This window comes from Leopardus geoffroyi, chromosome A1 (genome assembly GCF_018350155.1).
Source record: "Leopardus geoffroyi isolate Oge1 chromosome A1, O.geoffroyi_Oge1_pat1.0, whole genome shotgun sequence".
Lineage (NCBI taxonomy): Eukaryota > Metazoa > Chordata > Mammalia > Carnivora > Felidae > Leopardus > Leopardus geoffroyi.
Window position 1 is genome coordinate 198,043,147 of NC_059326.1, and position 14,121 is coordinate 198,057,267.

At 40.6% G+C, this 14,121-nt stretch overlaps 1 protein-coding gene and 1 long non-coding RNA gene across 10 annotated transcripts in view; one reads left to right on the forward strand and one right to left on the reverse strand.

Moving 5' to 3' along the window:
- FBXO38 (F-box protein 38) overlaps positions 1 to 14,121 on the reverse strand; it is a 56,330-nt gene that overhangs the window by 14,808 nt on the left and 27,401 nt on the right. For all 9 annotated transcript variants that reach the window (XM_045437927.1, XM_045437902.1, XM_045437866.1 and 6 more), the window contains 5 exons: positions 12,346 to 12,516; positions 10,559 to 10,701; positions 9,036 to 9,246; positions 1,892 to 2,011; positions 312 to 491 (listed from right to left, as the gene is read on the reverse strand). In XM_045437927.1, the coding sequence (XP_045293883.1) occupies positions 312 to 491; positions 1,892 to 2,011; positions 9,036 to 9,246; positions 10,559 to 10,701; positions 12,346 to 12,516 (825 nt within the window). The remainder of the gene's footprint in view (positions 1 to 311; positions 492 to 1,891; positions 2,012 to 9,035; positions 9,247 to 10,558; positions 10,702 to 12,345; positions 12,517 to 14,121) is intronic.
- LOC123576747 lies at positions 7,375 to 8,129 on the forward strand. The gene is made up of 2 exons (XR_006701565.1): positions 7,375 to 7,486; positions 8,064 to 8,129. It is a non-coding gene; the product is annotated as an uncharacterized LOC123576747 (long non-coding RNA).

The window sequence follows — 14,121 nt, forward strand, 5'->3', positions numbered from 1 at the left end:
CTTTTCTTCCCTGAGCCTTGATTCCAGAATATTTTTGTTGTGCTACACCTGCCCTCGAGAGCACCACCCAGATTCCCCTCCCCCTTGGGCTACTGCTCTTCTCGTTGTTGTGCTACACCTGCCCTCGAGAGCACCACCCAGATTCCCCTCCCCCTTGGGCTACTGCTCTTCTCGCCTCCTGTCACATTCCGTAAGGATACGTTAACTGCACCACAAGTTGTGGTAAGGACACATTATACAAAGGTCAAGTGTGTCTGTCAATTCTCATGATGACTCCCACTAACAGGTCCCGGCAAGACAACATCTCTCACCTGACAATTCCCTGGACTGCACGGACTCTCCAGATTTTTCTTCACGCTCAGAGTAACGCCGAGCACCATTCTTAGGAATCCAGACTTCTTGAAGTTCTAGACTGTCTTCCTCATCATCACTCTCTGAATCATGAACAGTAATTGGGGTTGGTTTTACGACACGCTGAAGACCACTGGGTCCTAAAACAAAAAAGCACAGGCCGAACAGTTACTTTTTGCCAAGAAGAAAGGCTGTCACTTTAAGTACTGTTTCCAAGGATCTGGACTCAAGGAGATGCTATGGCTCTAAGTAGCCTCTCTTACCACTCACATTAACGGAATATACGCTTGGATAAGATACTGGGAAGCACTTTAAAATTTAAAGCATTATGAAAACCTTGAGTATGATTAATATGCCAACCAACAGTATGCATTTCTAAAGGCAGATCAAGACAGAAGATCGTACAGCAGCCCCCTTCAGGACCTTCACTATTTGAAAAAGTCACATAAATCATCCTAAAAATAATCCTATTGAAAAAATAGGCTATTCTCCCAATTTTGCAAATGTATGAATGAAGACAAAGGAAATGAGGCCGAACCTCAGACACCTACAGGACTGGTGAGAAGTCTCTGCCTTCTTTAACTGAGCATCACACTATCTCACTGGATATATCAGGTATGTTCTTGAAAGGCTCGATGCATGTTACGGTTGGGTTATTTGAGTATCTGCATTTATGTAAAAAATGTTTTCTCTGTTTGGTAGTATACCTTAAAAACGTTTAGTTCTTATGACCCAATTCTCTCTGAAAAATGACTTAAGTTCACTCCACCGATAAAATGTAAGCTCCAAGGAACCTTGCCTGTCTTGTTCCTGTTACACTGTACAATGCCTGGCCCAGAGTAATACTCAGTTAATATTTGTTGAATAAGTGACTGCATCTGTAAGACACTTAAAACAAGGACAGTTAAAATATTTTCAATTCAAAGACAAGGTGGCATTCCAACAGACCAGGAGTGCGAAAATTTGAGCTGTAATTTCAGTTCTGTCCCCTGATGACTGGGGGAGTGGTCTTAAACAAGTTATGCAAATTCATTCTGAAACACTATTAGTTTCTCCACCTGTAAAATGCAGGGTTGTATAAGGTCATCTTCTGGGGCCTTATGACTCTATGGCCTGCCATAAGTCACCCAACGGCAAATGGAGACTAGATCTTGCTTTGTTAACTAAACTGGGTCAACCTCTCCACTCCTGCTCCTCCCCACCAAAATGAAGGGAGAGAGAGGACAAGCAAAATACTTAATCAGGTCATTTATTTTCTCCATCACAATTTGAGGGCTGTCTTTCTACATAAACACGCATGTGTGAACACCAACATAGAAAGAGGAGTTGTTACCACAGTTACACAAAATAACTAACCAGACCTTAGTAAGATACATAAATGTGCAAGACCACCACTCTAACACAGGCAGGCCTCGATAATAAATAGCATATAACACATCGCTAGCTACAATATTAAAAAACAAATCACGCTGAGTGCTTTACTTTCATTAGAGTCAGGCCTGCGTTTTCATAACCACGAATGTGGGAGTCACAGGATTACCTGCTTGCTCCTCATCAACATCCACAGGGATGACCGCCTGACTGCGAGCTGCCGTCTCCTGTCCGCTCGCAGCCACCACCTCTCCGTCTTCTGGCACCATGTCTTCCATCTCATTCAATGCTTTAACAAAAATAAACACAAAGTGAAACAGGAGAGGTCTACAAAAACCACCACAGCAGGCAAGTCTGGGGCACCCCAGAGAAATGAACGGCCCTGTGATTATTAGGCCCACTCGGGAAGGACAGCCTGTAACTGGGCTTCGTGAGACCGACGTGAACAAGGAGCACTCCGTTATTCCATGGGACAGGAAATCACGATGGGAAAGGAGCACGTGGGGGAGCAAGTCCATCACCGGAGGACGAGAGCAGGGAGAACGGCACACAGCCAGCAGAAGAAAAGCACCACGTTCACTCCTGAAGAGGTTGACAGGAATGGCTCTATGAGGCAGCTGTGTGCCAGCTACCGGAAGCCTTATGATCATTTTATAAGCGATGATAGTACCTGCCAGCTGAAACCACGATGTATTGGGCAAGCACGCTCAAACTGTACGTGTCCTCTCCTACTCTCTGGAGGCTGTGGTATCATTTTTGGCTAACACGTGACAAGGATTACCAACAAATAAACTAAGTGCACTTTGAAATTTTAGTACCACTCAGGTGTTTGGCATCAAAGAATTCGTGGCAGTTACTAATGCCTATACGTGAATGAGAACGTGTGATTTTATTTACATTTTCCCAGAAGACGAGCACAGTTTCAGACCGATAACCTCAATCAGTTTATCCTCTGAAGATAAAATGGTCACTTTTCCAAGAGGACCCTAAATAAAAGAATTCCTGACTTTGCCAGCTTTTTACAAGATTAAATTCAAATCCCTCAAGTCAGCATTCAAGGCTGTCCATCTAGTGCCCTCTTACAGCCTAAGCCTGTATGCCTGATCTCAGATTGAGTCAGGATAACAGCAGTAGCATCCTTCACATTACAGCTCGGCCACGACACAGGGCAGCAGAGACTGTGTCCACCCTGTTCGTCACTGTATCCTCAGTACCTAGGGGTGCTCAATGACTATGGCTGGCAAATCAATCAACCAACCAACCATCTGGGTGAAATGAACAAACCAACAAAGAGAAAACAAGATCCTGTTCCTGAAAGAACTAAACAATCTACTTAGGTAGACAAGACAAACTCTTACAGTCAACAAACAAGGCAAAATAGGATTATGACAGAAGACACCATTCAGCTAGGTGTCTCTGGAATATACAACAGTGAAATCTGAGATTTTATGGGGACAGTGGGATTTGCTTTGATCTTTAATATACACTAAAACACATTCCCCCCCTATGTTCGGTCCCCCATCTCCAATTCCTGCCCAGCTCTAGCCCTCAATATTCTACATTTCATTTAGTGCCCAAAGGTGGGCTGACCTTGCATACAAACCTGTCATGATAAAAGACCAATCAATTTTCTTCATTTAATTCTTATGAGCAATTATGAACAGCAGTTGGTAATCAACGTGTCCATACTCTAACCTTACTTATTTCTTAAAGCAATCTTGTAAGGGCACTATTATTAGTCTCCTGTATGCACAGTTAAGGAAAAGGTTAGTAGTCTGCTAGGATTTGAACTGAGGTGTTTCCTGAACCTACAATATACGGACAGTGAGTAAATGGAGAATTTATAGTCCCTGCTCTCAAAGAGAATGCACACATTCTAACAGAGATGTCAGAAATGCAGAATAAGGTCAGAAGAGACTTGCTAAGTGCTAAAAAAGTCCAACTGCAAGGGGAATAATGACAAAAAAAGGAACAACTGGTTTTCCTGGTGGGCAGGGAAGTTTTTCACTGATACGAAGTGATACTTCCTATACACCAGGATGCAGGTTACATTTTCCTGGAGAGTAAGTATCCCGGTGATAAAAAAGAAAAAGGGTTTGTGTTGAGATGCGGGTGTAAGAGCAAACAAGGCTAAACAGGTAGCCTGGGCCCCAAATTGTGAAAAGCTTAGAAAGCCTCGCTGAAAAGCTTACAATTATTTCTCCCAGACAGAGGTGAACCATCAGAGCAGAAGTACATTCCTATGTCCATGTGATAAGGTTTTCCAAAGCTGCTGAGCAACAGCTTTTTAGGTGTTTAATATCATATCCAAAAGTTACTTTACACTTAATTTCTTTCATGACCTTCATTCATTTGAGTATTTATTAAGCATCTATCACAACGTGCTACTGTTCCCAGGTGCGAAGAAACAGTGATTATATTCAAGATCTCTATTCTCATGGAGGTTACTCCAATTGGGGAAAGGAAGAACTATTAATAAACAATAATAAAGAGATATGAAAGTAATATTTAATGTAACAAAGAGAATAAATTGGTGGCTACTTAAGGTGGAAAGTTGGTCAGTAGGTACAAACTCCTGACAGCAAGTCATGAGGATGTGACCGACGTACAGCATGGTGGCTACAGCTAATACTGTACTGCATATGTCAAAGTCACTGACAGAGTAGATCCTAACATTTTTCGTCACAAGAAAAAAGGCTGTAACGATGTATGGTGGCAGATGTCTACTAGACTTATTGTGGTGATCATTTCACAACATATTTGTAAGTATCATCATGTGGTACACCTGAAGCTAGCATGCCAATTATAACTTAATTAATAAAAAGGTGGTAGGGAAAGATATCTCTGAAATTAACATTTAAACTAAGACCTAATACCAAGAAGGAACCAGCCATGCAAAGATGGAGGGAGGGCCATCCTGAGAGGCAGCAGTTAGTGTAACAGGAGGTGCGAGCCTGGCTCACAACAAGTGTGGTGGGTGAGGTGGGGAGCAGCACGAGGTGAGGACAGGCCAGATCACGTAGGGTTTTATGGCCCAAATCAAGAAACTGGATTTTTTTCCTAAGGCAATAGGAAGTTACTAGAAAGTCTGAAGAAAGGGAGCCATGTCGCCTGGTATATGTTTTTTTTTTTTTTTTTTTACATTTATTTATTTTTGATAGAGAGAGACAGGGCACAAGTGGGGGAGGGGCAGAGAGAGAAGGACACAGAATCCAAAGCAGGCTCCGGGCTCCGAGCTGTCAGCACAGAGCCCGACGCGGGACTCGAACTCACAAGCCGTGAGATCATGACCTGAGCCCAAGTCAAAGTCGTACGCTTAACCGAATGAGCCACCGAGGCGCCCTGTCTGGTGTATGTTCTAACAAGACTGCCCTTGCTGCTCTAAGACTTAATTTTAGCTGATCAAGAGAGAAAGCAGGGAGACAAGTCTGAGAGGTATTAAAGCCTGATGTGGCACAGTGATGGTACCATGGGCTAGGAGAATGGAGAACAAATGGGGAGATTTTTAGAAGACAGTAACAAGTCCTTGTCATAGAGAGCAAGGAGGTGGTGATAAAGAAAAGAGAGGACATGATTCTTGGTTTAGATGCTTTTGTGTCATGATATTTTATCATCAGGGCAGTACATTTTTTTCAGAATGATTTTAACTTACAGAAATCATGTAAGCAATCTTTTAATCAAATATCAACGTTTACCAAACGTTTTGTTCAGCTGAAATGTTATTTCGGTTGTAAAAAATCCTGTTACAAAACATAGTCATAAACCTTAATGGATCTGAGCTGTTTTTACAGATATATAACTGGTCTCTTTTATATAAAACCTGATTAGAAATTTATAACCTTTATTAAATGTTGTAAAAATAAAGGAGAACTCACTGCCTTTTAACAAAATGATTTTATATGTAACCGTTTCTAGTATTAGAAATATTATTTAGTGGTTAACAGTTATCTGCCCAAAATATAAAATAAAATGCATTTACTGTGATTTTTTTTTTTTTTTTTTTTTTAACATTGTAGCTCATTCTCAGACTTCAAATATAAGGATTTTCCGAAAATTAATGGTTCTCAAATGGCGGCTCCAGACCAGCAGCATTAGCATCACTCAGGAACTTGTTAAAAATGAAAGTTATCTGGCCCCACCCAGCCCTACTAGCTTGGACCCTCTGAAGGCTAAGCCCAGCAACCTGTGTTCTGACAAGTGTTCCAGGTAATCCTGATGCACTAAGGTTTGAGAACCACTGCCAAAAACAAAGGCTGCAGAACAGTTTCACTTAGATTAATTTAGGTTAATGGAGGGCAGAGGGCAGTGGTGAAGGAAGGGAGCAGGGTACACAATTTTTAAAAGTAGGTAAGTACCTGGGATCTATGTGTTAAATCAAGATAGAAATTTGGTAAAATGATATATAGGCAAAACTATGCTTTGTGGTTATAATTACTTCAAAGGTAATTATATTAAAGCAATTTGGCAACATGTGTTAGCAATTACAGAAGCATGATTTTGACACATGGTAATTTTATGTTAGGCAAATTACTAAAATATGGACACCTACTCCTGTTTTAGAGTGTTGTAAAATGCAGGTAATGAACTTACATTTTCAATTAACATAACTAGCCCATAATAAAGCATTCTAAATCTTAAGAATTTTGGAAGCGCAAATATAAGAATATTCTTATCAAATTATAATGTTCTGATAAATCAATACAGTATTCTACAAGCAATAAAATCATTTTCTGAAGCCCTACATCACCTTAATGATAATGTTCACTGAAAAACAGGATTATAGGAGTTTATAAACAAAGACACTTAACTTATGCAAATTAAATGGCTTTTAAAATTCTACAATGCCCTTCTTTTAAACTCAGCTACTCCATGCAAGCTGATGAAGTTTAAATACCACAAGACAATAAAGAGTGGGGGCCTCTGCTTCATTCTGGGGTTGTTCCAAAAACCAAGTAGTGGCCCATGCATGAAGACTTTTCAAATTGTAAATTGAGTTAAATCAACATGTCAATACCACTTTCAAAACTCAAGTAATTTTTAAGCTACTGTTAAGTTCGCATGTAGAGTAGAAGCATCAATGTCAGTCATTTCAACAAATGCTAAGTCCCACTCCCTGTACTGCTATTTAAATTATTTTTTTCTTCACTTCTTTTTTATTTGGAATCTTTCCACTTCTGGTTTTGATCAAAAGTCACATCCCAGCTCCTTATTTCTTACTTAAAAGAATCAAACTGGTAAATAATATAATAACAAATACAAATAAATATTTTGCCAACTCAGAGAAATGTGTGGACCAATGTATATGACCATCGGCATTTCTCTACAAGTGCTGCCATCATCTTTGGTGTTCCTGGTCTTCCTCTGGTTGAAACTGTTTGATTCTTCAATCTCGGCATTTCTGTATTCATTCCTTTTGCTTCTAGCCTTTCATGGCATTTGAAGATAGAGTACCTGACAACACTATACCTCAAAATGTGGTCTGTATGCAAGTGTCTCATCTCCTGAGATCTTAGTTTCAGATGTTAGTAAGGTTCCACTGCTCTCTCATGAACCAAATACAGTGTTCTTGCACACGTTTGGATCTCTGCTGCACCAATATGTGATTTCATAATGGAAGGCATTCTCCATTCTGTACTGAGAAGCCTATGGCCATGTAACTTCCTAGAGACTATCATCTGTCCAGTGTATCCACTCCAACCACAATGGGGTCCCTAGGATTTGGGTAGGTCTGCATTGTGGTTGCTGTAACAGTTTCTCATGGATGGTCTGTGTCCTCTGAAGTCCAGGTCCTCATGGTGCTATGTGATGGTACTTAGGGACAAGAAGGCAAAGAGACAATACCTGACCTCACTCTCCCTCCTTCAGTCCTAGCACCTGCTGACTCTGCACTTAATGATAAGTTTTTGTATTTTGGGGGGAGGATGTCAGGGGAGAGATTTAGCCCTAAGTTTAAAATTCCTAAAAGTACGCATGTAGAAATAAAAAGGATAAAGTTGTACATAACTATAAATTACCTCAAGAAGTAAGAAGATTGAAGCTAGAAATAAAGGTTAGGAATTCGTTAGCATATAGTTGGTACCGAAGCTGGGGGTGAGTGAGCTCATCTAGAGAAAATGTGTAGAGAGAGACAGACAGATGGAGAGTCAAAGTAGAATAGAGAAGGTGCTGCAGGCAAAGGAAACTGAACAGACACGTCCAGTGAGACACTAGGAAAACCAGGAAGATGGTTTCAGAGATGCCAAGAGTTATCTCAGGAACGTAGCAGTGGACAAGAATGACAAATGCTGCTGAGATGTTAAATAAGATGCAAGTGGAGAAATGACCATCATCTTTCTTAACAGAGCCACTGATGACTTTACCGAGAGCCAAAATGGAGAGTTCTGCAGAAAACATGTGCGGTGAGAAAGTGAAGACAATGCCTACAGATGACTCTTCAGTCGGGACCTATATTCTTGGAGCAATCCCAAAGGGAAGCGTGCTCAACACACAGTGTGCTTTCATGATGAAAGCACTTACAGAACCTCAGGGCACCCTATTTCTCATTAATTACTGTGTCCAAGAAAATGAGCAAAAGGACAACACTAACAAGATGGCGTGGAGAGATTCTTTTTCCAGTTCTTGAGGGTCAACCGGGAAACTGGAAAACGTGGTAAGAACACAACTTCCCTCCATCCTCACTCACCAACAGAGGGGCAGATGAAGCCTAAGAACACAGGGGCTGGACACAGCAGGTGTTTAGTCAATACTGAAGAGCTGCATGGATAATTATGTAAGTGAATCCAACAGGTCTTTATTAGCTCAGGTACCTAATTTGTTGGGTGGCTGTTGAGACTTAATGATGAAAGGCAAGTGAGAGGTGCCCAACACAATATCTAGCACATGACTGGTATTCATTTTTGTCAGATCTAGGACCATCCAAAAATAGTCTCCACAATGAAATTCAATTTACCTATTTATCGGTCAGGGAGATAGAATGGGATGCTCTTTTGCCCAAATCCTGAAAGTTAAATTTCAGTTAAGCCAGGCCTCTAAGGCTCACTGCACCCAAATTCCACAGCATTGATGCGTCCTTCCCATTCTGTATGCACCCTTACAGATTTTACGGATGAGAGGCATCATGGCTTTGAAACGAATAAGCAGACAGGCACATTTCATCCACCACCCACCCCATCTGCCTCGTCAACCAGGTCCCCACAATGTGTAAAGTGACAAACTGAAACGGGGGAAGAAGGGAACAGAACAGGGTCAGTCAGAGAAATATAATCCAAAGTAAAAATCATTTCTGTTTGGAGCTCACAAAAGATCTGGGTTACCGTCGGCTGCAAACTGCTGCTCTCCTGGCTGCAGGTCTGGCCGGAAGTCGTTCTCCTCATCGGAGTCATCTGGATGATGGTGATTGTTATCGTGGATGTTGGCATTATTCTGGGCATTATTGTCATTGTCATTGTTGGAGTTCTGGTTGCTAACAAGGGCCGAGGAAACCCCGATTCCTGTGCCTGCACTTAGACCAACTCGAGCACAGCCCTAAGGCAAGACGAAACCACATGCGTGTTCATTGAAGTTAGTAGAGAACACTTCATTTTTAACATTCCTTCATCTTTATGTAAGAATATTTACATAGCACGACTTACACATATGCATAAAGGACCTTATTAAAGGCAAGCAAGACAAAGTGTTATCAGTCTGGATTTATAGGTGATGAAATGCACAGTGGAAAGAGGTCTGTGCTATAGCTGCGACCTGAAACCCCACATTCTAACCTCAAATCCTGAGCCTCCCCCCACTATATTGTACTGCTTCCAACAGTGGGAATGTGACCATTAAGAACTGAGGAGAGGGGCTCCTGGGTGGCTCAGTTGGTTAAGCATCAGACTTCAGCTTAGGTCATGATCTCACGGTTTGTGGGTTCGAGCCCCGTGTCGGGCTCTGTGCTGACAGCTCAGAGCCTGGAGCCTGCTTTGGATTCTGGGTCTCCCTCTCTCTCTGCTCCTCCCCAGTTTGCACTCTGTCTCTCTCAAATAAATAAACATTAAAAAAAAAAAAATTAAGAACTGAGAAGAGAAAAAAAAAACTGAGGAGAGAGAAGATAATTAGTTGAAACATCAAGTTTTTATTACAGGGCGAATGAAGTGTTATTTGTGAAGTAGTTTAAAAATAACATTCTGAACAACTAGATAATCTCAGATTTTTCAGGATATGCACAGGAAAGAGAACAGCAAAGTAAAACATTTCCAAAATAAATCCCTAATCCTTATTTATATCTGAGGTTCCTTTTTTTTTTTTTTTTTTTAATGTTTATTTATTTTGAGAGAGAGCATGAGTACAAGCAGGGGAGAGAGGCAAAGAGAGAAAAAGAGAGAGAATCTCAAGCAGGTTCCATACTATCAGAACAGAGCCTGACACAACTGGGGGCCAGGGGGAGGCTCGATCTCACAAACCACAAGATCTTGACCTGGGGCCAAAATCAAGAGCCAGGCACCTAACCTACTTGAGCCACCCAGGCAACCCATATATTTGAGGTTCCTAAGTAAAGATTTATTCTCCCAACTAACTGAGTAATAAATTTGGCTTGGCTCAAATTTCCACTATTGCTTTTACCTCACCTTGTTTGTAGAACTGACGGAGACAGCTTTCCACTTACATTTTCCTTCCCCTTCTCTGGAGACCCCTTACCAGAACAAGGGACCATGTAACACTATAACCTTTATGCCTTCACTGAAGCTAGCAGTAAAAAGTCTAATTATAATGTAAAGGCATATTAGAAAGGAAATCACTTAGGTTTTGTGTTTTTCCTTGAGTATTAAAACAAATAAAAAATCCCACAAATGTGACTTACTTTGGGTGGCTCACGAAACATCTGGTCTAGCGAAATAAACTCCAGGCTGGGCAACAATTCAATAAACTGGCCAAAGGAGTCCAGCTTCAAAGCGTGGCACCGCACTAAGTTGATATCAACCAATCGAGTCCATCTTGAGTGGTCTGTTGGAGAAATGGCATGGCCAGATAATTTAACTAACATTTTCTCTATTTTCTCCACTACAGATGAATTTTGCTATAGGTCACAAATACTTTCCAATCCTTTTTCTTTAAAGAACTTTGCTCTTCTCTCATGATCTCAAAAACTTGTTGACTAACCTATGATGTTTCCTTACCTAATTTCACTGTGAGAACTACATGGCTTGGGAACCATTAACTGGAAACCAAGTCAGCCTTGATTTAAAAATGTGATCCATTCAATAACCTACAGGCCTCTTCAACAATAGGACACTAGTTAAAGAGATGTTGGTGTATTCATTTAATACAACATTATGCAGCTCTTTTAAAAGAATGAAGGAGAATTGAGTATTGCTATGGAAAGCTCTCCCAGATATTCCGAGTGTGAAAAACAAGCTACAGGAGAGGATACACATAGTAAGGTCCTTTTGTATATATAAATCATTTTGAAATGCAATACATGTATAGGCTGCAATATGCACAAAATAATCTGTCCAGAAGAATATATAAGAAACCGTTGATGGTGGTTACCTTTGAGAAGAGGAGACTTTTCATTTTGTACCTTTCTGTACTGTTTGGTATTGTTTATCAAGTGCATGTATTACTTTTAGTTTTTAAGTGTTAACAGGAGTTCTGAGTGATGGGATTATAGGCCATTTTTTGTTTTCTTCTTTATACTCTTCTGTATTTAAGAAAACAAACAAACCAAAAATCCAATAAATGTTATTTTTTAAAAGTGATCTATGCCTGCTACAATCTAGTTTGTATTTCCCAATAACTTTTTGGTGCAGCTGGGCCAGGGACAGGATTTCACTTCCAGCAGGGGAGACATGGCCATTCTAATGAGTCATCTCAGCAGATGCCCCAGAGCCCGAAGAAGATAGGCTGGAGACGGCCCTGCAAGGGGCCGCAGTACCCCTGTGAGGCAGCGCAGACAGGAGAGGAGCTGTTCTGCGGGTGGCAGTGAGGGGGCCTGGTTTGGTGAAAGATGATGTCACAATGAAAGTTCTCTAGCTCTGAATTCACTTAAAGGTTTGTGAATTTAGGTATTCAAGAAGGGCCTTAAAGAAACTCAGGGAGGAAAATGGACCCCCCCAAATAAGGAAACATATCAATCACAAAAGTCACACTTGTACACATAAGGGATCAGGTGGGGAGAGGAAAGGTGAAATAGCCAAGGATTTTAAGGCAACTGAACAGTTCAATACAAGTTAATGTTAAACATGTCACCTAATTAAAGTTTTGTTTTTTTTTTTTTAAATACATACCCACTTTGTCCTTTCAGATGATGTGCCATTTGAAGGTAATTCAGAGAAAACAAATATCCCAGGCAACAATTGCTAACATTAATTTTATGTCCCTGACTGAATGAAATATATATAAAAATCAGGGAAGTTGAATCCATAACCTAGACAGTGCCAATTTCTAGGCAGAGAATTTCAGAGTTCGAAGAAGCACTGACAGAATTCCAAGTTCGTTATCAAAGGTTCCCAGAACTTGTACGAACGATCCATACAAAATATCTACATTTTTACAATAGGAATGCAATTTGTAACCACATAGAGAAAAAAAGAAAAACATATTACTTTCGATACCAGTCAGACATAGCCTTAGTTAAGCCTACAGTACCTGAGATCCAATTGTATGGGTTATGTAGATGGGGGCAATTATAAATTGCCAGGTATTTGATACAGGAAAAAACTTCATTGACTGCCTTCATCCCTATATCGGTGATGATACCAGGATTTTCTACCACATCGGCCAAACCATACTTTACCAGATCTGCATTCGCCATTCTACCTAGAAAGAGAAATTAAAAAAAAAAAAAAAAAAAAGAAAAGAGACAGAGAGAAATTCTTAAATGTCATGGAACGTTGCCAATTCTTTATTTTAACATCCAATATATCACTCTCTATGACCGTTCTGGGTCATCTATCCATCATGTATTCAGGTTTGAGTACAATTTTAGGTTAGGTAGTGTGTGTAAATACCATTTATACTGCAAAATAAAAATTTATATTAAAAGCCAAGGGATAGCTAGTAGAAACATATTATTTTCAATTGTTTAGGAAAGGAAAAAAAGCAAAAATTCTTAAAAGTAAAACAACATATTGTATTAGTTCACACTTACAGGGAAGTTTTAGTTTTATCTTTTGAAAAGAAAAATAAGATCTTTGATACGTAATTCTCTTTCACAGTAACAGGATCGTGTTTTTGGAGTCGGGTATGGCCACGTAGAAAAAAGTAAACTGGGAAATCAGACTCATTCTTAGTCCCTGTGGTATTGCTTAGTAAAGAGGAGCCCATCCCCAGAAAGTGGACTTCTAACTCAAATACACCCACTCCCTCTCCCACTGGGCTTTAGTGCCTCCTGTCATAGGCACAGACTGAGGGTCGGGGAGGTAGGGATTAGTAAAAGAGGATCCTCCTACTAGACTCCAGCAATGGAAATCATACCTCATTATTCGCCTTTTGTCCTCATTTCCCCTAGCTGCCTGCCCCTACTCTCTAAGATGGTCCACTTGACTATACGCAATTTGAAGGAAAAAGGGAGTGTGACTAGTTTACAGTTATAATTTCTGTGTCCAGCGTAGTGCTGGGATGCAGGCACTCTCATCAATGTCTCTCACAATCCTTACTGCCATCTGACACAAAACACAAACAAAACTGTTGCTCTGATGAAGCTGCCCCGCATATGGCAGGGATTGACACCTTTAGTCCAGAACACATTTACAACTATTTACTCCAAGCTCTACCAATTTTACTCTCCACATAGGTCACGGTCTCTCTCCTATAGTCCCTGTTTTTGGTATTTTCTGGCATTTCTTGCAGAGTTTACCTTAATCCACCCTTTACAGTTTGAGTGAGCAATTTTCTTCAGCCTGCTTATAAAAACAGCAGGCTGTTTTCTTGTCCTTTGGACTTGAAACTTGTCTTCTCTCTAATGACTGGGTAAATCTTGAACTGGCTCTGTTCCCTGTCTGCATAAATGCTGCAACCTAACATGATAAACCCACCTGATGTTCACTCCTTTGAGGCCACCTCCTTCTTCTGGCTCTCAGGGTCTCCGGATTATCATACTCCCTCAAGCACCCTGATGATATCACCTAGAACTCATTTTTGTTTCCTTTTTCTTTAGCCCACAGGTCAGCTAAAAGTAAAAGCTACCATTCACTAAATCCTTTCTAAATGTCAGAGACTGTAACGATAAAACTGGTTTTATTACTGACTCCTCCAAACCATCTGAGGGAAAAGTGGGAAGTGGTCTTACCTCCGCTGTAACAAATGGGAAAACATGGACTTAAGAAGTAACCTGCCCAAGGTCCCATCAGTTATGAGGCAGGTCTCTCCCCCGCTCTCCAAAGCCCCAGCACCAAAGACTACTCTATACTGCTCTGGTTTTTA